A 27129-nucleotide genomic window follows, 5' to 3' on the forward strand; every position below is an offset into this window, starting at 1 on the left:
GCCGACTGACAGCTGATCCAGCTGTGATCAGCTGCCGCTGTCATCAGAAACTGACATCACTTCATGTGATGCTTTGGAGGAAAGGACATCTCTTTTAACATTTTTCCTTGTTCCTTCTCTCCTCGCATGAAAAAGACGCAAGTGACAGAAATGTGGATGCAATTAAGAGAATTGAGAAGCACCCCAGGAGTTTAGTTTGTCAAGATATACTGTTGTTTTGACATTAGCTATAGTAGCAGGATAGTTGTGAGTATCACTTTTTGGAGCTTGTGTGCTTGTTCTGATTAACAGTCTCGCCCTTCCTGTATGTTAGCTTTGAAGCAGCATCAACAGTTTCCTAAATAACTTCTCTAGCGTTTCTGTCATTGTTTGCGCTATATCATGGCATTTGTAAAGGTTTTGGAATTCGCTGACCTATAAGGTTCTATTTTAAAAATAGTAGTGGAGTTAGCGACTGCCCATTGAAAAATCAGCCCACTGAAAACACCTGTGTGGTCCTTTGATATTTCAAACAAAAGAAAGTTAAACACATGAGAATTTTAGTCCATTTTATTTCATGTTCAACAATCACATCACTAATTAACAAGTAATCACAATTAACACTTTATTTTCAAACCAAAAAATAAAATTCAAATGAATGGAAAAGATAAAATAACAAAAAAACAAGGAGGTTCTTTAAACTATATAAGTCGCCCAGTTAACACACCTCATTGTTTTTCATCATGCTTTGCAGGTACAGTATGTGTTTATTAGCTAGTGTCGCTCTTGTATGTCTGGTATGCATGCCATGGCTGTAGATGAAGCTCTACAATGTTCCTTGGATATATTACTGATGAGCATTTATTACACAAACCTCAAAACTAAACTTAACCTTCTTAACCTAGACAAAGATATGTTAGGGATATGTGATTTTTTCAGGACTGCTGTTTTTTGAGTGCCATAGGTAGCAGCCAATATTTTGATATGCAGTAAACAAATTCATAGGCCGATACATTGACCTTTACACTTAGTGCTTGCTTGGACAAGAAATTCCCTGTGCCCACTGTGATGTAAATTGTCGTGATTCAAGTGCATTAGCTTTAGTCCCATTCAGCTTTGTTCTTTAATCATGTAAACCTGCAGAGGTCACTGTGTCCTGAACGATAAGTTTACCAGCTAGTCAGAACATTCTTCATCTATAGACTACTTGCGGCATGAACTGTGTGTAAGCATTATTGTGCACTACAAAATAAAATATAAAAAATCAAGCTCTATGTTGCCAGATCGACATTTCTTAATAAAGCTGCTGTTAGAGTGCTTAAATAAAATCTATCTAAGTAAATTTTACTTAAGCACTAACAGCAGCTTGACTATAAGTGTTGTATTGGGTTCAGATCTTGTTGTGCACACCCTTGGACACAGTTTGTGAAACTGGCTGGTCACAAATCAAAAGTATAATCCCTTTAATCAGGTAAGCAGACCCACCGTGAGGCTACAGGAACACAACGATAAATACATATACAAAAGTGTTGCCTCTTTAGTACAATATATCTCATAAGATTTTCTTTCACTTCAGTGGCCCCTTTCTAATGAAAAAGGCAGACCTTTTCAATTTGTCAGACTAATAATCAGAATAATAGTCATGATAAAACACTTTCTCCCCTTAGAACCATGAAGGTACATGGACATAAAAACGGTTTTGAACAATCCATAAACCCCCCCACCCACCAAACCCCCCTGATGCTATACTGTCTTTTTTTAGGGCCAAAAAGAGTGCATCAACAACAAAATATCTATATACATCCGTGTGCAATTTCATAGGTAATGGTAAGTAAAAACTCTGGGGTAAAAGCAAAGCTAAAACCTGGTTGTGGATAGGCACCAGGACAAATTTAACTAGGCAGCAGCCGTGGCACAAACAAAGCAAGTGACCTATTTGATTCCGTCACTCAATGCTCAACTGGCAAACAAGCATTCAAACATCTGCATTTGGAACATTCCCACTTTTAGAAGACATTAATTAATATTGCCCGTTTTTGTCCAAAAAATTGACAATTTGTAAAAGCCTTAATTAAAAAAAAAGAAAAAAAATTTAAGATTTTATGAAGGGTTTCCACTGTAAAGCAAAATAATTACAAATTCTGAGTTGAACTGCGTTTTATGATTGAAAAGTAGAGGAAAAATGAGGCCACTGTAATTAAGTTTATTGCTCTATTCATGTCATCATGCAAAAGGTCATTCATAATTAAGTCATTTATGATCACTTGTTCAGAGACGGGTGATGGTTAATTAAATACAACCACTCCATCACGGTGAGCCCTCTTTGATATATTAAAGCAATAAGGTGCAATTTAGTTCTGTCAAGGCTTCTTTACAAATGATTACTATTACAATTTGAATAGAAAAACTCAGGAGTGTTTTTGTAGTTTGATGTCGGAGCAGTCAATGGAGCTTTGGGCTTTAAATTTAAAAATGAAGACCTGAAAATCAACAAAATCTGCCAAGGTATGTGCCATAATCATGCTTGATTTTTGTTGAATTTTCTTTATTGGCAATCTTTACTAAAATTAAACAAAAGTGTAACGCAAACACAATCAAAACTGGAAGTCGTATATACTGTATGCTATCATTTGCGCTGGTGACTGAACTTTATTGGGATCAACCGAAATGTGTCCATAGCGTCGACAAGTTAAAACAACGGTTGGGATCAAATGTTTGGTGAGATTCATGATCTTCTTTACCTATTATTATCTGATTAACTAATTTCTGATTAGGTTAAAACACTTTATTTAGAATTGTGTTTTACTTAGGCAAAGTCTTGTATGGCTGCTTGTGTTTTTCATAAAAATGTATCCAAGTTGAAATAACTATGGTAACCTTCGGATTTCAAGGTAGGCTAGCGGTATTCTGATAATGGCATCTCTCTCTGCTGTCTGTGCATGAGGTTGGTCTAGATGCGCTGTCTCTCTGAGCTAGATCAAATTAATGATTCGTAATTGATGTTATTCGATAGCCTGATTTTTATTAAGTAAATAATAGTCATACTGGTTTAAATAAAGAACTTGATATTAGCCTATTTCCCATCTTTGCTGAGCAAGAGTTTTGTGAGAAAGGAATTAAAGGCCGGTCCCAAATAGAGGTAGGGTGAGTCCAGTGATTAAAGCAAATAAAAGATCGGCCTAATAATTGATGTTTTACGGTAACAACATATCAACTTTGTAGGATTGCCCCAGAGATACACATATGGTAAAACTACAACACTTTGAGTCATACTGCACATAGGCTTTCAGCCCTGGGCATGATATAAAATGATCTGCCAATGCATTATAAAGGCAATAATTGAATACATTGTTACAAAAGAAGATAAAGCCACATCATGTTCCACTGCCATTACTTCAACAAGAAAGTGCCCTACACATGTTAACTATGTTTTTGTATTCAGTCGAACCTTTCTCAACTGCCCAACAACATGCTACCATAACCCTCACAGCAATGTTATATGTCCATTCAGTTAACTATGATATTTTCTTACTCTGAGCAGTTTTTGGCTTGAGCCTGCATCGTCCTCATTTATTGCAATATTCAGGTAAGAAGGACAGGAGGCACACAGCTCCTTTGACTTCAGAGACGTTTGCTATCTGCGACATTTAGACATCTTCCTCATCTCCCTCTGGACTGCAGGCTCAGCTTCTCTAGTTTAGCAAACTCCCTCTATTGCCTTTCAAACACTTTTCAACATGTCTTTCACTTTTTGTCATAAACATATCCATTTTCAGCCTTGGCAGCTCTTACTTTCTTCCTCCCTCTGAATATCATTTCCTTCACTGTGTGTCTTGGTAATCTGTGCGTGTTTCCAAGAGTTATCTGAGTGCTATTGGGAAAAACGACCACCCACTGAATTGCTTGTACAGGAAGACAAATACAATAAATAAATAAAACATTGTTTTAAAATATAGAAACTAGGAAGAAAGAAAGAAAACGAGAAAAACAGAAGATCTGAACAGAACACGAAAGCAAAACATCTTTGTCACTCAAACACATCATCACGAACACAGAGAATACAGACTTAAACAGCCTAAAATGCTTCAAACAGCCTACTTGTTGTCTAGCTTTTTTTGTCAGCTTGTTTATCGTAAGTGATATTAAGGAGAGAAGAAGCGATGAAGCAGATGAGATGGATAATGAATTACCATGATGTTATTGAAGAAGAGAGTAAGTGGTTATTGGGAACAGCCTCAAAGGTCACAAGGAAAAGAGACGATATGTGTATGATAGTCATAGGTGAGTCCGAGAGGATTTCTGTGCTGCTCAGTTGACATATGAATTGCACGCTGCTGTTATTTGGTGTGTGGAGGTGAGGGTTGGAGTCCACCACCAGGCTGTGGGTAAAGAGGATCCATGTAATTGATTCCAGGTCAGCCAACTTCGAGAAGACACAACCAAATATGTGAGAAAAGCCCCTCATTTTCCTCCACGCAGATTCCTACCAAGGCCCAAGCTTAGTCTACAGTCACTTCAGCCAAAAATAGGAAGGTAGGGATGGCAATGACGGCGCATGATGATGAGCTCAGATGTGAGAGAAGAAGCATGATAACATTAAGTTTTGATACTAGAGTGGTAGAACTGTTGGATGATTAAAACATTTGTAACGACAGATTTAAGATAAATGGGGTTTTCGGAGCTTGATGGGGGCAAGATATGTCAAGGGAGCTGCAAAGGGGCAGAGGATCTGACACAGCTCGCAGAAGCCAATGATTCAACGAGGGAGACACCACGAGGAGTCCGGTTTTGGTTCTGGTGTAGAGAAAAGAAGGAACCGAGTGGGTGGGAACTGTTGATGTCCTTGGGGGGGGTGGCTGGCCAGGTGATGATGTCAGCGCCGTGGTCCGTGCGAAAGCGAGCGTTCCAGAGGAAGTTGAGCTCGAAACACTCAATCTGCAGCAGAAAGGTTGGAAAGAAAAGGGCAGAAAAGACAGGGAAGAAGAAAGTTAGATAGGAAAAGGTGGGGCAGGGGAGGAGGTGATGTTGTCAGGGATTGAGATGAGGAGGGCAGAGGGACAGCAGAATTAGATGCCTGCAAGATAAGAAGTCAAAAGATGATGGTTTGATCAGGTGCTTTGGACTGCAGACAACCTGAATACAGCACAAACAGAGATACAGATTTACACTCAGTCACAAATACTTTATGATGAACAATTTGAAATTAGTTAAGGAAAAACTCCCACACACTGTTAGTACATTGTAATACAGTATGCTATGTTTCAGATGTTTCCTGGCAACAGGATACTGTTACCCTTGCATTTCCTCCCTCCGTGTTTGCTACATGGGAATCAAACCCTTCACTTACAGCAGATGAACCACACACACAAACATACTTGTCTCTGGGATGAGTGAGTCCAGAGCTTGGGGCTCCTGGAGGCCTTCACTACCACAGGTAGCCCCCTGCTTCAGCCCATTCTCCTGGGCAGCAGGGCCCTCTGCCAGTCCTGGCTCGGAGCCTGGGGCTGAGGCTGTGGTGCCACTCAAAGGAGTCCCGTTCCCCTCCGTTGTCTCCTGGGCCTCCTCAGCCTAGAAACAAATAGCGAGTGTCAATTGCTAAAACGAAGCCTTCAACACAGGGTGAAAAGAGGAGCTGCAACAATGTGCAGTATGACAAAAAAATATATGGTGTTTTTTTTTTATTAAACCATGTAAATCTGTTCTGGTACAACCCCTAAATAGGATTTTGAACCTGAAAATTTGCATCATACGTTCTCTTTAAGGAAATCTAAGGGACTTCACTAAGGTAAAGCCCTCAATCATCATTGTATGTTTTACTCCAGGGCCATCTAGGACCTTGGCACTCTGGGTAAACTCCCATCATATATTTGCCCCTTGATTACACAAAGATCAGACTCTAGCCATTACTTGAGACCACAAGATGTGGTCTTGTTGTCTGTTCCTGGTGTATGGATGGACCTGGGAGAGAAAGCTTTCATGTAATGTGTAACATTAGGAAATAAAGTCTTGCTAGCAGTTCTCCATGTACACAACAAACTCCTCTCCCAGACTTCAGTTTCTTTTAGAAATAAATGGTGTCACCTGAAGTCTCTTGTAGGGATCCTTTCTGTGATGTTGCATGATGTTGTATAACAGTCTGAGATTGTCAGTGGCAAAAGAAGCACTTTTTGAAGGCGTAATTTTGTCAGGTGCAATTGCTCTGAAGGAATACGTTGCAGCCACTGCAGGCTGAAGCCATCGACTTCACGGATTCTAGAACGTCTTGTAGCTACTAGTCATTTCGAAACCAAAATGTGTAAAAATAGGGCCCAGGTTTAAAAATACTACATAATGCTAAATTACCCTTTAAAACTCTAGGATCCCAGAGTTAAATCTGATCTCTCATTCAGGGAAATTGGTCATACGCTTACAAAAACTGTTCACAGCAACATACAATATGGGTCTACTCATACAAAAGAAGTATTGTATGAGTAGACCCATATTCAGAAAATGGACTAATTGTGAGTAGATGTGCAGTTGTACATGTTTTATATTCACATGAGGGCGTTTCAGCTGGACACATTGGCTCAATAGTATTTTATGCATATAATAAAGAAAGTGAATCACACAATGCACATTTTGTTTTCATCATGACCTGGACCACTATCAGTAAACTGCAATTAGTATCAAAACAACGCTCCAAAATCTACACATACTTGTTATGGGAATTTTCATTTGCTAATTTACTGTGAAATCTGATTCATCTTCATTGGCTGACTCATAAAGTAACAGTGTTCACAGACAAAATATTTCGTCATGTGTGATAATCTCACCTTGATGTTTCCTCCACCAGGTGAATGGCTCACATTGTCCACGGAGCCCACTTTGGACTGAGCCTTTTCCCTAAAGCTCACCTTGTGGGACTCAATCTTCACGTCACCACCACCTGCAGCACACATGGATAATTAGTCTGATGATCATACACATGCCTGCATTGACACAAGTTACATATTTATGAGCAAGTGCAAAATAGATAGATCTTCTACACAGCCTTCTTTACTGTAAACCAGTTCTTCAGGTCAAGTCAAGAATTAGATAATCTTGTGTTTATATACACTGCTGAAAAACACATAAAGAAAGGGACACTTAACCATCACGTTATAACATCATGTCAATTAAACTTCAGGGAAGTCAATCTGCAGGTTCACACTGAGCGCACGGTGAATGCTGTTATGCTGCCAGCATCGTCTTGCAGCATGACCGGTTTGACAGTGGGTCAGTGATGGTCTGGGGAGGCATATCCTTGGAGGGTTGCACGGACCTCTACCTGTTAGCCAACAGTAGCCTGACTGCTTAGTTGTCACGAGTGCACACAGGCACATGGGGCCCAAATACTCTGAGTTACATTATGAGTTGCCATTATGTCACACAAGTTGGGTCAGCCTGTGATTTAAATTTCTCTCTGACGGTTTTTATGTAATTTTGTTTTATTATTATAGAATGTACAGTAAAGATTTTGAACATAAAACAATTTTGTCCATTTGGATCAGATGTGTAAATTAGGTGTTCCCCTAATTTTTTGGAGCAGTATATATTAGTTTAAATGTTGTTGCTGGAGATGAGTGATAATGCAATCCAAATTAATACACTAAATAAAACAAACCTTTCATGCTTACTGTAAACAACAATGGCGACCCAACATTTCCCAACAATTTCTAAGAACCTGTTTGAGTTTGATGCTTAAAATATTCACATGAAAGAAAGTCTGATTTAATAGTTCTGAATTTCAGTGCAACATAATCACAACAAAAATGAGGGATTAAGAGGGATTTTTATACATTTAATATGTATATATAATGGATCCAATACATACAGTTGCATATACACTCACTTGCCAATAGTTACACCTAGCTAAAACAAATGCCAGGTAATCCAACAGCCCTGCAGTACATTGCACTGTAGTATACTTGAAAAGTATTTCTAATATTTCCTCTAACCTCACTGATATAAATGGGGTGGACAATGTGAATCAAAACATGATAATAAGATTTATTGCAGGACTGTTGTATTAGACTGGATTCATTTTAGCTAGGAGCACCTAATAAATTGCCAAGTCAGTATACATGGACATGGCTTTTGAGCACTAAGTATTAAATAGTAAAAATAAAAGTGATGGATCAGCTAACACAGTTGGCAATTTTCCAGCTCACCAGGCTTGTGCTTGATGTTGTCCTTCGAGCCGCACTTTGACGTCACCTTACTCAGATCCACCTTCTTGCTGAGTATCTGCACCTGTCAAATGTCACAGAGGCCTTTTTATCATGAGTGTTTAAAACATTCTACAGGGTCCCTTGATAGTTTTATTTTTTAAGGTCTATTTCTTGTTCAGACAGTGGTCGTGCATGCAGATGTTGTGACCAAAAGCTCCCCCCAAACTTGGCTATACTTTTGTTTTAATTTGTTTTGTTTTTTTAAATTTTATTACTGAAGGACATATTACTTTTGACAGAAATGCACATGGGGATTGGTTTAAGTGCAGTCAACCTTGAACTGATCACGGAATCGCCTGTCACGGCAACTAGATCAGCTGGAACAAACGTCACCACAAGCGGTGTGATCAAACCAAGAAGAGAGGAAAGAGAGCCAGGATAAGCACTAAGCATCACACACACCTCCATTCTGATGAAGTGCTTCGAGAAACTGGTTCTCTAGCACATAAAAACAACATCCCAGTTAGCCTGAACCTTCAACAGTTTGCATTCAGAACCAACAGATCCACAGAGGATGCCATCTCCACTGCCCTCCAACTCAGCCTTCACACACCTTGAGAAAAACAACACCTTAACATTAGATTGCTGGTTGATTTCAGCTTAGCATCAACACAATCGCCCCTGTGAAACCGAGCACTCTGGGCTTAAGTACCACACTCTGGACTGGATATTGGAGCTCCTTCTCAATTTTAGATTGTTGATTTATGGAAAAGGGAGGCAAAGACATACACCCCGTCTACATCAGTGGAGCTGAGGTGGAGCAGGTGATAGTTTCAAGTTCCTGGGAATCAGCATCACAGAGAACCTGACATGGTCATCTCACAATTTCACACTGGTAAAGAAAGCTAAGAAATGGCTGTGTATTTCTTAAGGAAACTTAAGAAGGCAAAATTCTTAACTTCAGCAATAGAAAGCATCCTGATAAGAAACGTCACAAATTTAAATGGTGTTCACAGCCCAGGACAGGGGGGCTCTGCAGCGGGTTATTAAAAAAAACGCTCAGAAGATCATTGGTACCCATCTACCGAGCTTTATAGATCTTGATTTATCGGTGCGGTGAGGTGTCAGAGGCGCAGAGCCCAGAGGATCGTAAAAGACAGTACCCACCCCAGCCACAGCTTGTTCACCCTGCTGCCAAAGATCCAGAAGTATCTGTTGCTTTATCACCAGACTACAGAGCAGCTTCTTCCTTCAGACTGTGAAACTCCTCCTAATTTTGTAAAGATGGCAGGATCACCCTGGCACAGACAGGGTAAAAATGCCAGACACCAAAAAGACAGACAGCATCATTTCACGAAACCGGTAATGCCAACTTTATCTCTCTGTGGTACTGTCCTCATAGAACCAGACAACAGAGACAGAGACAGTTAGAGGCCAATGCTGCACATTTGTTTAGTGAGTTAGTGACAGAGCAGTACAATACAGGAAAAGTTTAAGGAAGCTAGGCAGTGTGAAGCGGGTTCTGGGGAAGGGCTGGAACATCAGGCTTGCTAGCATGCTGTCCAATAATCCCCTCAACCTCCAAAGGTCAAACCAAGAACAGGACTACATATTATTGGCTATGACTACTGTAGCTTGACACCTGTCATATACTGTACAACTTACTCACGCAGGCACTGATAAGGACTGAGGGCTCTTATTTTATTTGATTAGCTTCCGTCTTTAGGAGCGAAAGAGAGACGGAAACTTAAAATGTAATCTTTGCTCAGTTTCCTTCTAGCCATTTCATCAAGTCATATTAGTTTGACTAATTGGCCGATGCATGTGAGCTCTGGTTGTAGACCAGGAAGTACTTACATTCCCTCCACCAGGAACATGCTTCATATTGTCCTTGGAGCCCAAGCGTGAAGTGACGTGGCTGAAGTCCACCTTTTTGGAGACTATCTGAACCTACATGGACACAGCATAGCAGCAATGCAAGTGGGGAGTGGAGAGCAGAGGAGAGCAAGGAAGGGAAGGGGTGACAAAAGAGGAAATGAAGGGAAAGGAGAAGAGATAAGAAAAGTCGAGAATGCAAGATAATATAAGAGGGGAATAGAAAAGATAACAGACGACATGAGGATTAAAACAAAAAGAGGAGAGGAGAAGTCACCAATTACAGGTAGGGTTAGAAAGGAAAGGACAGAAGGAAGGAGCAAGGTTCACCTGAGCAAAATCAAACATGGCTACAAACATCTTAACTATCTAAGGTGCGCTAGATATCAACTGGTGTTTAAATGCTGTTTAACCTACGTATGGACTAAAGTAGAGCAGAAGCTACTGAATGCCACACATAATCTATTTTATAGAGCACACACACACATGCAGCACTACAATAAAAATGTTAACACAGATTAACAACTGACTACACCAATATTAGAGGGGCTCTATGTAGTTTTCAGCAGCCACTAGCAGTTTGGTTTTCAGATTTCAACCTGGTGTGCGCTTGTACGCATGCTCGAACTTATGAGCGAGCATAATTGATCACACAGAGACGAAAACACCGCGAGACAGCTTTATACAACATGCTGGAAAGTCATTTAAACACTCACTGCAAAGTTACAGTAATATTTTTATCAGCTTGAGGTTAAAGTAATCCATGCTCATTGCTTGAAAACGTTACATTGACTGCATTTAGTTGACCTGACACATCGGCATTTGCTCCCCTGCCTGGTTTTCAATCACTACATGTGTATCTTTTATCGCAGGCTCAGCAATGTGAGCACAGCTAAACGTATTGAATGATAACGAAACAGTTAGTGAGCTGGACTGAATATTATAAATGAGATCGTTGCCACACTTTCTACCGTTGTAACGTTACTGTAGTGAATGGCTCTTTCACTGTGTTGTTGTCCTGCGCCGTTATGTTGTTTTATTGTATATTATGTCGGTCACCTAAGTTACAGCAACTGAGAGGTGGAGAAGCTGTGTATCTGAGTATCGGTAAAACAACAATAAATCTAAATTGAACGTTACGAAGTAAACGGTAGATCTTTGCTAAAGCAGCTGGCTGCTCCTGCCTTGCTTGAAGGAAACTCATAAGCTTTACAACATAACATCCTCAATGTGTTAAGAGTTTTCTGAGATAGTTTTCAAGTAGATATAGCCAACCTGCAAGAAGTGGTTCACCACAGCATAGAGGTAGTCACTTCCTGTTGCCAGTAGGTGCTGCTATGACTATGAGTGAATATTAGCTTGAAGATGTGTTCAGGGCGGAACTCTTATCAAACATGTAAAGTTTGGTGCAGATGTGAGCATGTACACTGACGTTACAACAACTTCCTGTTTCATGGTGAATCATCGATTTTGGATGCTAAACGTAAACAATGGGTTTAGACCACACAGCGAAAATTGTAAGTGGATCAGACTAATTCTGTAGGAGGAGTTCATTATAGTACAGAGCATGTAAACTGCCAAAAATGACCAGTAAATCCAAAATGGCCAACTTCCTGTTGGGTTAAGGCAATGGCTCCAAGAGGCTTTTTTGATACATGTGCCGCAGAAATTACGTACATGTAGGTGAAACATTCTGCGGGGGCTGCTTTGACGAAGGTGATTTCCTGTTACCAGTAGGTGGTGCTATGACTATGGGTGGAAATTGGCATGTAGATGTGTTCAGGGCGGGACTGTTATCAAACATGTAAAATTTGGTACAGATTTGAGCATCTACAATCAAGTTACAACAACTTCCTGTGTCATGACGAAGCGTGGAACTTCGCCGGCACACCACTGCCACACTGTTAACTGAAAACTCACACATTTGACAATATGGCTTCATCAATGTGTTAAGGGTTTTCTGGGTCAGTTTTAAAGTTGATAAGGCCAAACTGTTAGGAGTAGTACATTACAGCATAAAACGTGTCATTTCCTGTTGCCAGCAGGTGGCGCTATGACTTTGAGTGAATCTTGGCATGTGGATGTGTTCATGGCCAGACTGTTATCATACATGTCAAATTGTATGTACACTGAAGTTATAACAACTTCCTGTTTTGTGGATAACCGTTGATTTTTTTAAATTTGAAGTCTGTCACATCAAGTACAAAGTGCGTAAATCGCCAAAAATGAAACAAAAAAAATAAACTCCTTCAGTTCCAATAGGGTCCTTGTACGTTTCATGCTCGGGCCCTACATATATTTTATATGTTAGCAGAAATGTTTAATTGTCCAGTAGGATGAAAGCCAACTCTGTGTCAGTTTTGTCAGTTTCAAAACAAAGTGGCGGTCTCTCCGTGACTCAAGCCTTTTTGATGTTGACTGTGTTTTCACGCAAGGTCGATCTGATTCTCATTTGTCTTGACAGGCTCCAGCACATCAAACTTTGTTGGTTTTTATCTTTACATGGAGTCTGTGTTGTGCTGGGAGCTGAGATTACATTTAGATTAGATTACAGCTCCTTCACACACAGCACACACGGCAATTAAAAAGTGATTCATTTCATTAAAAAAATACCCCCTTTGATACTATAGTTACATGTCAAGTTAGACTGCTAGATCTTACAAACCAAATCTGGCACAGAAAACATAATGGATCCAAGTTAATGGTTACAATTCTAGTAAAACTTACATGATTGCATGTTTGTCTTCTTCAATAAGACACCGACAGACCCACCAACTCCACACAGTCACAGATTTATCAGTTGTGAGCTCCAGCTCAGAGCCATAACAGTAACGCTATCCCCACTGACCTCTTACACAAGTAAAAGACTAACCAGCAGGAGTCGCTAATGCAGCAACTAGGACGTGATCCTTCACCTGCTTCCTGCTGAAAAAACACTGCCAGAGGCAGGGTAATACAGGCCTCCACCGCCGGAGGACTGTAGTAGTGGAATAGAGATAAGTGATAATAAGTGAACCAGGCTCGGATGTAGGGTGAAGATGACATTAGGTGGTAATGCTTAAAGTCATCTTTCTTCGATTTCTAATTTTTCATAGCTCAAGGAAATACCAACATTTAGGAGTGGATCCCAAGTCAGCAGTCAACTACACCTGGGTCAAGGTAAGTTACCATTATAGCTCTCCAACCAGGATGCTAATTAATAAAGATGCACCTATTACAATTCCAGCTGATTCTGATTTTTTTTGACAGCATACACAAACATTTCTGTAACTTTTCTTTAATAAAAAATAATTTCTTCCCCATTAGCACCAGCATAAGCATTGACTGTTCTTCCTGGGGTCCATTCAAATTGTATGTTCATGAAATGAAATAAAATAATAAAACATTGACTATTAAATAATTTTTACATTTTCTCTAAAACTGCAGCAGGTTAGAGGACCAGCTCAACAACTCACTCAAACAAATCTCAAAATAAAAGTGCTCCAGTTTAGGCTTCTGCACAGAACAGTTTTGTACAAATAACATCCAACTGAAAATGAATTGCAGTATAACACGTCTCAGTGTTTCCCACAGAAAGACAGTGCGACAGTCACAGTGACAGTGAAAGTAGACATTACCCTATTTCTAGAAGGTTATTTAATATCTCACCCTTGTAATTATACTTCATTCAACACCTTATCTAAGTGTTTACTCACAAACTACTTTAATCTGCTCACCTTGTGTTTTACTTCAGTCACATGTGCAAACACCTACACCTGTGTCTCTCTGTCTCTCTCCCTGTTATGTGTCTGCTCTGTTGACCTTTTTCGTCAGCAGCTTTATAAAGTTGCCCCAAAAACACAACTCGCATTCTGAAAACACCAACAGGTGTATTCATGGTTTCATTATGTGGTCGATTGTAAAATAACTGTGTCCGCATCTTCTAACATAATACCAGATAATGTTTCTCTATGTGTGTTTCTCTGCAAAGTGCTAAAATGGGTCGCCAAATATTCTTTGGGCAGTCCACCCTAAAGTATGTGGGAAAACACGGCTTATTTTGGCCTTACAGGTATTACAAATTGCAAGCTATAATATCTATCAAGACTAAATGAGTTTGAAAATGTGTATTTGTTTTTGAAAATGTGAAATGTGACATTAAATGATAGTGTGGGTGCTTATATTACCTAAAAGCCTGGCACTGTCCCTCATTAGATCAATTTGTAAAAAATAAAAATATGAGAGGTAGTGAAAAGAAAATATTCATGAAAAGAAAAGACAAGTGGGAGGTAGAGTATGTAGGGATGGCGGAGAGGATGGAGAGGGAACTCACTTTGCCCTGGCTCGTTTCTTTGGAGGCGACAGCCCTGCTCTTAGATGCAGATGACACCTGGGGAGACAAGCCCACCCTGGGTCAATAACAACACCTCATAACAATACACAGGAAGAGGAGGCGGTGCAGGAAGTACAAAGAATTATGTACGAGGGTGATGGATGAAACACAGAAAGAGAAAAAGGTGACTTAGACAGGGGAGAAGTAAGAGAAGAAGTTAGAAGAGTAGAGGGAGAGAGAGAGAAAAAAAGTCAGACATACAAGAAGGAAAGAAGAGCAAGAAAACATGAAGGAAGAGGAGGAAGATGCTTCTAAAAGTAGGAGACAGAGTAGGAAAGAAAAGGTTGGCTACACAAACAGAAGAGGGGGATGATTTGACAAAAGAGAGGGACTTAAAGGATAATTCTGCTTAATTCCAACCTGGGTCTATGAATCCAGTGCCATCACCAAAAAGAAGAGCAACGGGCAAAGCTGGACTATGAATTCAGCAAAACAGGCAACAGCCTCATAATGTCCAAGGTTCAGTGAAAGACATAGGGTTATGGTAATTTGATTAATTACAAATTGTTAGGAAATTGCACCACTAAAGTACAACTAAGAAAGATGGAAGGTGAGGAATGAAGGTGGGGGGGTCACCACAGCAAATATTTTCCCTGGAGCTGCAAATTTGTCGATTTAACAGTGTCCACGAGGCAAGAAACGAGTAGTCAATGAGACAATGGGACAGGTTGTAAACCAGACTTATTTAGCAGACTAAATGAAAGCAAATGGTCAAATTATTACGTAGTTTTAGCAATTTCTCACTTTCATTTAACATTTTATATGTATATGTATACAGACCCCCAAAAAATATGGAGGACATGACCTCAGAGTCCTAAATTGTAGCTACAGGCCTCACTTTGGTCAGTACATTACAACCATAACAGAACTAAATAAAAGTTAACAAAATACAAAAATAAGACCCAAGTTTAAATAAACCAAAAGCATCCATTGAAGTGCTCCTTTTAAGAAACAGGTTTCCTCTTCCACATGCATGGACAATGAAGTGTTCTAAGAGAATGGGTGAAACGGTAGTAAATGAACATGCAAAGGAGTAAAATATGTAAGAATAAAAGGCATGACTGTCAAAGATAATTAACAAAGCTAAAGACAGCAAGAAAGAAGTATGGCCTGTATTTTATTGTAGCTGGTGGAGTGAATATACTTACAACTTTATTCAGCATGATGCTAACACACTGATAGCTGGTTTTATTTACACTAATGGATAAAGTGGTATGTATACTTTTTCAAGAGAACAACTTAAGAAATAACTTTGAAGGGTAAATGAGGAACAGAAAGCCAGTCACATGTTAAACAGGTCTTGCAGCTACATTGCTGTGAGAATATTTTTCAATCTTTAAATTAAAGACCACACTCTTGAATAAAAATAGGAAAATAATCGTATACACTGCCTGTTAGTCGAGTGGCAACCTGTGTCAGAAAATACATGAATAAAAAACAAAACACCTGTAGAGGTATGAAAGGTGCAGATAAAGGAGGACCTACCTTCCCTCCTCCAGGCTGGTGCTTCATGTTGTCTGTTGAGCCAATCTTAGAGCGGGCATTACGGATGTCGGGGGGTGGTGCTGTGCCAGGGCGAGCTGTCACCCTGGAGGTGGTGGTGGTGGTGGTGGTTGAGGAAATGGCCCGGGAGGCACGGGGCACCGGGGGCTTCTTCTCTGGTACTGTGCCAGTGGTGGAAGACTGTGTGGCTAGTTTGGCTGCTGTGGTGCGGGTGTGAAGGGCAGCAGTGGTAGAAGCAGTGCTGCGGGTGGTGGTGGTGGTCTTGGGCTTGGTAGAGTCGGCTGGAATGACAGTTGTATAATATTTCGTTAAATTACTAGATATTGATTATTTGAATGAGCTCACTTATGGAGACTGGGATAAAAATTTTATATGCAATTTTGTTCCTGTCTCACTTTGTTTGCAAAGACCAATTTTTTTAAAAAGTTTGACATTTTGGGAAACTTGCTTGCTTGTCAAGAGTCACATAAAACAACTTTTTGTTTGTGAACAGATCAAACAAACAAGTTGGTGTTGATAGGCACATTTTGGGAGTTTGGAGAGAGCCAGGTTTCCAGCCTTTATGATATGTTAAGCTAATCAACTCTTGGCTCCTGCTACATACTTAATGCTCATAATTTGAGGGTGATATCGATCCTCTCATCTAATTCTCTAGATTTAAGTATTTCCCAAAATGCTGACTTTTGAATATTCTTTAAACATATTTAAGATGCATTCTTAACATCTCGTCTTCCTGAACACAAAGAGAATAGCATATAAAGTCAGTGGTCAGAAGACATGAAATGAAGCTAAGGTGCTTCAGTGCTAGTTGATAATGTTACAATTTGAGTCAACCCTGACAGATAAATAATTCAAGTTCCATAAAAGTTGGAAAAACCCAAATGTAAATGTAAGTATCTCTAGTGACCACAACTATATTATATAGTATATTTTTTTTATAGCTGGCTGAAGAAAACCTCCAGTGCAACATTGTCTTCTTTTCTGTAATATACTGTATAGTCAGTTTGAATAAGTGAAAGGTTTTAACTTATCAAAGCAGAAAACCCTAACCAATGAAGGTAATGAACCAACGTGCCTGCAGCAAAATGAACAACCAAATGTCCATGAATTACTTATGTAAATTATATGACCTGTGTCGCTTGTTTTGTACATAGTCACAAACATAATAAAATGGAAGGTGAAAATCACAATTTTAAGGTTGTGAAAGACCATTTATTTTGAAAGCCTGGGGGTCACTCATAAAGTAATTCCTTAAAAGCAAATTCTGTTGAACCATACCACTTTTCTCTCCTTCTGGTTTGGCTGAATACATTTCAGCATCCTTCAGTTCAGCACTGCAGCATATGCACCAATTAAAATCTGTCAATTCACAATTGTGTCAGCTTTTTCTTCAAAGCACAGTGATCTGTTGTCAATCCTGCCTGAAAGTCTTTGGTATATCACATGTTCCTGTTAAGACATGTTAAATTGAGCAATTGCTTCCATGTTTCTAAAGAGTAATTTGACTTGCCGTATGGACGTTGGCAGATTAGACAACCCGAGGCTGTATCAGCAGGAGCTGCAAACTCCTGTCAACAGCAATGGGACAGTAATCCACAGACCGCTGTGGTGATAATTTTTAACTCTCCAGGGCCTTTCAGCAATAAAGCATCTTTCTCTCTATAAGCCTGCCCAGCATTGTAATGGTTGGACAGCGTTGCGCTCCTGCTGACAGCTCTCCTGTTGCCAAAATGTTCACTAATCTGTCAAGGAGGACTGAAGCTGTAGAAAGAGAGAGGGGTGAAGCAAAACTTTGAAAAGGATTACAGAAGAGGAGAGTGAAGAACAGAAATATATGCAGAGGAAAAGCAAAGTGAGAGGGAGAGCACTGCAAGGTCAAACAGTAGTTGTAAATAATGGCACCAGTTGGTTAGTTAGAGTTGTCGACAATGTGTGTCGACAAACACACAATATTATCTGATATCCATTTTTGGTAGTATTGTATACTATATATAGTTGTTGAATGATATAACTATATGATCACATTTGAAACATACATTTACAAAACCAGTTTTTCCAAATGAATATTTCCGAGCCTATTGTAATTAAAATCCATGACATTTTACACCATTAAGGACTTTGGTCTGACATAAATGAATAAGCACATTTCATTAGATGATTATTACACATTATTTAACATTCAACATTCTGCATAGATTTTCCATATTGTACCGTATCCTTATATCCTTATTAATATTTTGAAACGGATGTCAACTTTATTGCCTAGCACTGTTGTATATTCGATGCTGACTTCAAATTTGGAACCTGTAAGTTTGGCATTTTTATGTAGCTTTAAGGTTTATTTTGCATATTATCCCGCGGCCAATGTGGTTAGCATCTATTGTACACATTATGGAGCAATATTGGAGTATTTAATACTGAGCGACAGGCAAGACAAAGTATGTGAACTTTAAGCTTCATGTAAAAGCCAATTAAATAACCAGAGTAGTAAGTTGTATGTGGTATTTTGCTTTTACCTCACATGCCTGATCAGCTGTTTCAGCTGTCCGTGTCTTCTCAGATATTCCAATAAGGAGCGTTACCATGGCTGGTAGCAACTTGCCCACTTGTAACACATTTCAGAAGACCTCTCTCCATTTTTCTCAGGTCCATGGTCTTTAGGTCCATGTGAATCCAAACCAGATGATGAAAACGTGCCTAATCCTATTTTTTTCTCGTTTTTGTGACATTTTAAAGGTTTGCTTAAAGTTTTCTTGACTTAATAGATGCGGAAGAACTGGGCATTGGGCTATAGATTGTAAGGTCAGGAAGGATTTTCACACATAGTACATATATCACCTGTCGAATCAGACGAATCAGAGAAACATGCCGCCATACCCAGATTTTTTTCACTCCAGGTCTGAACCATAGAGAAATCATAACAAATACATAGTATGTTATTTTTTCTAGAGTTGGTAGATGGGCTTGTATTGAAGCCTATATCAGGGAGATAGCAAATCTTATTACATGAGCAATAATTAGCTGATTTGTGTAATTTGCTATAATATAATAATTGCTATAATTATCTCTATTTCTGATGGCATATTTGAAGCTTCCAGATGAATTAATGATTCAAACTGCTTGATTGTTGCATATTAAAGTGTACTTTTGACCAGCTGAGTTGATTTATAGTCATGTGGTCAGGATTGAGTGATACACAAATGTTGGCTTGCTTTTCCTGTTTTTTTAATTATTTTCACCAATTTTAACCTTGAGATCAGAAGCTCACATTGCAGGCTGTCTAAACTGATGATATTGCCATAAGTATCTGATGTTATTAAAGAAAGTGTTAAAAAGATTATTATTATTATGGTCATGCAAACCTTGAACCCAGAAACTAAGGACATTTCCCCTGATCAAAATCAAACTCTACTTACCTTTCCTCATGTAATATGTAATCATTCAGATGATGATTCAGATTTAATTAGTGAAGGTTATCGCATAATTAAGTTGGATCGGAAAACCTTAGTTATATTGATAAATGAAATGAAGGGGATGTGGTTACATGACCTAATTAGTAATTACAGTTACAGTTAATTGTGGTGCCTATACATATTTTATTACATTTAATTTTGAAGTTTCAGTCTATTTACATTTATCAGTTGGATTTGTTTTCTATTTTGATTGATATGAATAAAGGTTACCATAATCTAATGTATATAATAAAGCTCTAAAGTCGACATTTTTTGGGTCTGTATTCAGGTTTTAAAATGTCACAGGACTGTAATAAGCACGGCTAACCAACTGGCTGGGTTACATGCCTGTCTACTCATTGAGCATGAAAATGTGTTTTGGGAGAGTGGCTTTGGAGGGAGGACTAAAAGGAGGGGGTGGAAATTGTCTTTTGTACCGTTGAAGTGAGTTAACTAATGATTCATTACTAATGGACTGCTATAATCAAGTTTAATAAGTATGTTTACCTTGCAATTGAAATGATTTAATGTATGCTTGTACGACAGATCCAAAATGGCAAATGTTTTCTTCTTTTGCCATTTAGAGGTTTTCCCTTTTGCGCTGTCTGTTTGGTGTAGTTAGTCGCTTTAGGTGATTTCGTTCCATTTCTTGTCCTGTGGAAGTGGGATTTTGAGGCCATTGTGTGTAGGTGCATGTGACCAATGACCTCCGTAAGAGATCTTTAACCACTTAAGAGTATTTTTCATAGAGAGGCCTTTGTTTGGCCGTAAAATGCAGAACTCATAGGACTGTGGTAGAAGTTTATGGATATGAAGGCATGTTTCATTTGTGCATGGACATGGTAATTTGACCTACACCCTCACTGTCCTTCACACTTGACCATAGGCGGAAATCGCGGGGAGGGGTGGGGGGGTTGTCTCCCCCCCCAAAAAAAAAAAAAATCATTAAATAAGATAATTATATATATTTAAAATAATTGTGTAAGCAGTAAAACAATACAAACTCTAATGGGGGCAATAAAAGTTTAGAAACATTCTGAATCCACTCTCCCTCGCCTCACAGTGGTTTGGTCCACTGCCTGCTTTCCCTCTTTATTACAGATGATGTGAGTCATAACAATAAATTAATCATGACCAAAAATATGATAACCAATTTATTTTTCCATGAGTCTGCTATGTTATCTATTTTAACATTAGCGTACCTAGCTTGTTTGGTATATTTTCTAAAAGCTTATTGGATAGTAAGTCACCCACTATAGTAGAGATGCGCTGATTGATCACATGGAGACTAAAATAGGCCAGTTTTCAGCTTAACTGGCCATGACTAGCAACCGGGGCTAAGCAGCGTCAAATATCCAATTTTCTGCCGGTCACAGTGAATTATACACACACTGCGCTGCACGGTATTTTGCGTCATGCGCACAGCGGCATAAAATGTAACCACCTATTGTCACAGCCACATACAAACACTAAAACATGTCATAGGTGTGAAAGTTCTTCACTGGAGTGAAGAAGACATAATGCTCACTATTTACACCTGCAGAGAAACACACAGAAAGAGACGCGTTCTTGTATTAAGTTCGAATATTTTAAAGCACGGAGCAGGTAAAGCAACAGTGAACACAGCTGTTGGTGATGATGATGTCATTCATACCACCGTCTCTATCGGTAATTAACAACAAGCCTCCTCCACACACGACTCACCTGCTGCTGTGAAAACAGAATCGCGGGTGAAAAGTACAAAATACGAATACGAAACTGCTAACAAATAAAGTCAGAGCAGACAGATACAGAGAGAGAGAGAGAGACAGGTGTAGGTCTGTGCTTGTGTGTCTGAAGGGAAAAGCAAGGTGAGCAGATTGCTGTAGTTTGTGAGTAAACACTAAAATAAGGTGGTGGAGAACTAAAATTGTGAGATTAGAAATAAAATAGCCTACTAGAAACAGTGTAATGTAGTCTTTCAAATATTTTCAATTAAGATATAGGCTATTTAAAAATGTCCGAATTTTTTTAGTTGGATTTTATTTGTAGCTACAAAACAGCTCCCTCCAGTGAAAATGCGCATGTTATCTAATAATCAATTTTTTATTATGACCATACAACTGAATGTACCCCAGTGAGAATAGCCAACGTTTATGCTGATGAGGATCCTAATAAAAAATAATTTATTTGAAAACCTACATTTAGCCTCTTTAAGTTTTTGGTGTCTCACTGTGTCCATGCATACATGCTGTGCAAAGTTCTTTTCTGATGTCAGATTTGTCTTATAATATACTGTATATTCAAGTAATGATGAGCTCAGATTTTATTTTTCTGTTCATCAAACTGAAGATTGATTAGTGTCACATGACACATCTTTTGTTTCCAATTAAATTTTCATTTGGCTGTTTTTCTTAGCTTCTTCGGCTTATTTGACAAACTACAGGCCAAGGCTGAGCATCTCCTGTTTCTGTATGAAGTGAAGGGAGTGTTGTAATACCTGTAAAAGTCTTCAGAGCGGCAGGCTTCTTATCCTCTCCTGGTTTGCTGTCTGTCTTTGAGGCTGAAACACAGATGGTGTGTAATAATATGGTAAGTACTCAATAATTTGCAATATTACTTCTATAATCTATCAAAAAATAAACAGAATGCACTTATTTAAGTATCAAAGACTGTGCCACTTCAAAACTCCTCCTCAAAAAAACGATTAAAAATGTGTTTATGTACAACACATCTGTGTGTGACCATGTCTGCCATACCCAGAGGCCTTTTGGCTGCAGAGGTACTAGTGGTGCGGGTAGACGGCATTGCACGCACTGATGTAGCAGTTTTACTGGCTGCTGTGATAGCGGTTCCATTTTTGGTGGCAGCAGAGGAGCCTGCTTGTTTTGAGATGGCAGTGCTGGCCTTTGGCACAAGGGGGCACTTCTCTGTGGTCGTCTGAGGAGAAGGAGAAAAAATAAAAAACATGGGAGACGTCAGATGAGGAACAAAAAAAAAAAGACGATGAAGGCAAACCTTGTCAGCAGCAGTAAATGCCACATATCAATAGAACACCATCAGCAAATTAGAATTTGTCCTGATACCTGATCATTCAACAACATATCCTCCACCACATAAACCCTAGGATCATGCCATGCTCCACATACAGCTGAGCCATCCTTTAACAGCACACTGAACTGAGTCACCCTGCACCCCTGGGCACTGAGAGGCTAAAAAAAGGCTGTTAATTTATCGGTTGTGGTGCAACATTGGCTGTAGTTAAAGTTAATATGCTTTGGCATCATTATAGTGTGTGCGGTTATGTCAATAAAGCCACTTAAATTGATAATTAACAGTGATGAAGCAACTCTCTTTCTACATGAATCTGGAGCAACTGTAGTGACGGAGGAGGCTACAGCAACTGACAGTGACTGCAATAATGTTTGTGTAGTTAGGCTCAACGCCAGAAGGTGTAATTAGTTTCAACTAGTTAACAACTTGTAAAGGATGCTTTATTAGAAAGCGTTTTCCATTTCTGTATGAGCTGAGTATGTCAGCACATTATAAACAATAAAATAGCAATAGCAACTTCTGTGGATGCGTTAAAGAGAATGCACTACATGTTTCTGAGGTTGGACTTGATGTGCAGCTGGAAGATTTATCAGTTACAATACAATACTATGAGTTTGTGCATGCTAAAAAAAACTGTGACCAAGTCGGAGTAATAGGTTTGTGAGTTCCAAATTAATAAGATAAATAATTATACAAATGAAACATTTGGTCAGTCTTGATCCAAACCCATAAAGTTAAATGTCCATGTGCAGTTTGATAAAATTCAACCTTATCTCCTCTATCTCCTCAGCTGAGAGGGAATCTCAACAGCACTTGAAGGAGACCTACAGTATTTAGTCTGTTTATTATACTGCTTGTGAGCATCCAGCATCCTGGGGTGTTGACGAAATCCCTTGTGGATCTGCAGCTTTTGACAGACGTCCTGACAGGTAAAACTTACCTTGGGTTTGACATCACGTGTAATGATGGTGTTTGAGGAGGCAGGGTGACCGCTAGAACTGGTGGAGGACCGCTTTGGACCAGCAGCGGCTGTGGATGGTGCCCTGGCTGTGGTTGTTTTTTTGTCTGAGATGGAGGTGGTGGTGGAGGGTGTGGGGCGCTTAGTAAGGCCTGTGACTGAACCACCAGCAGAAGAGGAACTCGGCCGCATTTTGGACACAGCACTTGGTTTGTTTGACCCAGCATTAGCCTGTGACGCAGGGCCGAGACATACAGGAGCAATGGAGGGCAAAATAAGGAGGGAGAGCAAAGGAAAAAATAAGGAAAAAGGATGATAATGGAAGAGATGGTGACGCAGTACATGCAGGATTATGGTAAATGGAAAATGGACTGTACTTGTATAGGTCATCCGACCACTCAAAGCGCTTTACACAACATGCCACATTCACTCCATTTACACACATTCATACACTGATGGCTACCATGCAAGGAGCCAGCTACTCATCAGAAGGAGACTAACAGCTGGATTCCACTGAGCATGGCTGCGTTGCGTTCCAGCTGTGACTCTGTTTTGTTCCGTCTTGTGTGCAGCTTTACTGATGACTGTTGACTGATTTTTCCTTTTTGTGCTTCTACTAGCGGGCAAGGCTCTCTGTGACCCAGCTTTGTTCCATCCTCTGTATGGCTTCATACCTCACCGTGAGCATTTCAGAAGCACGTAAAGCTGCAGAGAGCAGATCCTAACCTTACCCCTAACCCATGGTAGAACCACAAACATCAAGGACAAATGACCAAATCAACAAAAGTCAGCAAAATCAGACAGGCAAAATGCTCTGCTTCTGAAATGTTTCCTGCGGGGGTATGAAGCGGTGCAGAGGACGGAACAAAACCGTGTTGCAGAGAGCTGTGCCCAGTAGTAGAAGCACAAAAACGAAAAGTCAATGAATGCTTTTGGTGGAATATGAAGCTAAGCAGACCATGTTGTAGCTGGAACATAATGCATCCATGCCCAGTGGAATCCAGCTGTAACATTGACACATATAATAACAAATATTGAACAGCATTCACAAACAATTAGGGGTTCCGTCTCTTGCCCAAGGAAACTTTAACATGCGGGCTGGGGAAAAGGGATCAAACAGACAATCTTTCTAATTACTGTGCGACCCCCCCTACCTCTAAGCCACAGCTGCCCCTTTTTTATCATAAAATATTTAGATTTATATTATTTATTGTAATCATAAATGGTCTGATAAAAATGTAACATGTCGCACAACTCTTCTCCAGTATATCATGCCTCATCAGGGTGGGATCTGACACTGTTTCCACATTCTTTTTCTACAGTCCATCAATCAGTCATGTGACTTCATGAGAGAAAATGACCATAAATGCAAGAAAACATGACATAATAATAATCTTTTTAAACGCATACAGACAAAATTAAATATTGTTTTTTTATGACCAGGGTGCAAAAACAAAGTATTAGGACTAAAACAAAAAGCAGAATGTGTGGACACATCAAAACTAGTGCTGGGCAACAATTAAAAATTTTAATCTTGATTAATCGCATGATTTTCTGCAATTAATCACGATTAATCGCATTGTTATGTCACGGTTGTGCTCGCCTCACTCACACGCCCGCCCGCCGCCGAAGTTGAATTGTCTGCTGTTTACCAAATAGGACATCAACAGGAGGGAATTCGCATTGCAGAGCATCCCCGCAAATCTAGGTGTAGGCCTATCAGGTAAAGTAATGTAGCCTATAATTTTAATTTAAGTAAAATAGGCTACGGCTGTGTAGCGCACAGAAGCCGTTGCCATGGTTACTATCCATAGAGCGCCTGCTGTTTACTCACGGAGCGCTGTCTTACTTCTCCCACACGCTGCATCCAGCGTAGTCTGCCAAAGCCTGCTTGTTTAGGTGGGTGATTTGCAGGCTGATCAACATCCCGCCCCAACTGTGACCCATGGTTTGACTGCATGTGTAGAGCCAGTGAGCAACTGACTTTCAAAATAATAATAAAAACTGTGTTAATGTGAGATTATAACACCCAGCCCTAATCAAAACCTAATTGCAAAATTTGGTTTGAGTTTGATCAAATAAAGTGCAAACAGTAGGGTAATGTAGGCTTTGGAGTCGCATAGCTGAGCAGTGTTAAGGAAAGCAAGGTAATAAGTAAATACTTATGCTTTAGATCAAGAAATAGTCTGACCCATGTTTTCAGTATAGTTCATGTGGATCCTATCAGCACCGAGTTAGAAACATCACATACTTATACAATAAATCCTACCTTGGCCTTCTTCTCTGCACTTGCCAGGTCTCTGCTTGGAGTGGCCCTGCTTCCGTTAGTTACAGGTTTAGATTTTTTGGCCTTGTCTTCGTCTGCTTTTGCAGCATTCTCCTTCTTGCCATCCTTTTTCTCCACAACCTTTTTGTTGGCCTGCATTTTATCCTGCTTCTCTTCCTTTTCACTCTTCTGCGTCTGTTTTTTCCCTGGCTTCTCAGATGTCTTCTCCACCTCATCCTCTTTCTCCGTCTTCTTTGCTTCGTCTGTGTCTGCTGTTTCTTTTTCAGTTTCTTTCATCTCTGCTGTCATCTTTGTCTCTATGTCAGCCTTCTTTTCCAGCTCATAACTGGTATCGAGCTTGTCGTGTGTCGGATGTTGCTCGGGGGTCTTTTCCACTTTGTCCATGTGCTGCTCTTTGCCATTCTTCATCTCTGTTTTCTCAAGCTTCTCAGGGTTTTTGTTTGTTTTTTCTTCAATGTTGTCCACTTTCTCCACATTCTCTGTTTTCACCACTTTGCTTTCTAGTGTTTCTTTAACCTCCACTTTTTCCACTTTCTCTGTTTTGTCCACCTTATCCGTCTTTGCCAATATATCTGGTGATTCTTTTACCTGCACCGACTCCACTTTGTCTGTCTCTTGCTCTTTGTCTTTCCCCTTTTCTGTCTCCCCTTTTTCTTCCACTTTTTCTGTCTGTTTCTCTGTCACCTTCACTTTGTCTGTCTCTTGCTCTTTGTCTTTCCCCTTTTCTGTCTCCCTTTTTTCTTCCACTTTTTCTGTCTGTTTCTCTGTCACCTTCACTTTCTCTGTCTCTTGCTCTTTGTCTTTCCCCTTTTCTGTCTCCCTTTCTTCTTCCACTTTTTCTGTCTGTTTCTCTGTCACCTTCACTTTCTCTGTCTCTTGCTCTTTGTCTTTCCCCTTTTCTGTCTGTTTCTCTGTCACCTTCACTTTCTCTGTCTCTTGCTCTTGTCACCTTCACTTTCTCTGTCTCTTGCTCTTTGTCTTTCCCCTTTTCTGTCTCCCTTTCTTCTTCCACTTTTTCTGTCTGTTTCTCTGTCACCTTCACTTTCTCTGTCTCTTGCTCTTTGTCTTTCCCCTTTTCTGTCTCCCTTTCTTCTTCCACTTTTTCTGTCTGTTTCTCTGTCACCTTCACTTTCTCTGTCTCTTGCTCTTTGTCTTTCCCCTTTTCTGTCTCCCTTTCTTCTTCCACTTTTTCTGTCTGTTTCTCTGTCACCTTCACTTTCTCTGTCTCTTGCTCTTTGTCTTTCCCCTTTTCTGTCTCCCTTTCTTCTTCCACTTTTTCTGTCTGTTTCTCTGTCACCTTCACTTTCTCTGTCTCTTGCTCTTTGTCTTTCCCCTTTTCTGTCTCCCTTTCTTCTTCCACTTTTTCTGTCTGTTTCTCTGTCACCTTCACTTTCTCTGTCTCTTGCTCTTTGTCTTTCCCCTTTTCTGTCTCCCTTTCTTCTTCCACTTTTTCTGTCTGTTTCTCTGTCACCTTCACTTTC

The 27129-nt window shown here is 39.7% G+C and overlaps 1 protein-coding gene across 1 annotated transcript; it reads right to left on the reverse strand.

Annotated features, from left to right (window-relative positions):
* Positions 1–533: 533 nt before the first annotated feature.
* Positions 534–26374, reverse strand: LOC123978729 (microtubule-associated protein 4-like). The gene is made up of 11 exons (XM_046062164.1): positions 25631–26374; positions 23344–23592; positions 22109–22289; positions 21850–21912; positions 15901–16199; positions 14356–14412; positions 10026–10118; positions 8169–8250; positions 6792–6904; positions 5355–5547; positions 534–4914 (listed from the first exon to the last, which is right to left on the reverse strand). The coding sequence occupies exons 1-11, from the start codon at positions 26054–26056 to the stop codon at positions 4910–4912; spliced, it is 1761 nt and encodes a 586-aa protein (XP_045918120.1). The 5' UTR covers positions 26057–26374; the 3' UTR covers positions 534–4909.
* Positions 26375–27129: the final 755 nt, after the last annotated feature.

Source organism: Micropterus dolomieu, linkage group LG01, assembly GCF_021292245.1.
Source record: "Micropterus dolomieu isolate WLL.071019.BEF.003 ecotype Adirondacks linkage group LG01, ASM2129224v1, whole genome shotgun sequence".
NCBI lineage: Eukaryota > Metazoa > Chordata > Actinopteri > Centrarchiformes > Centrarchidae > Micropterus > Micropterus dolomieu.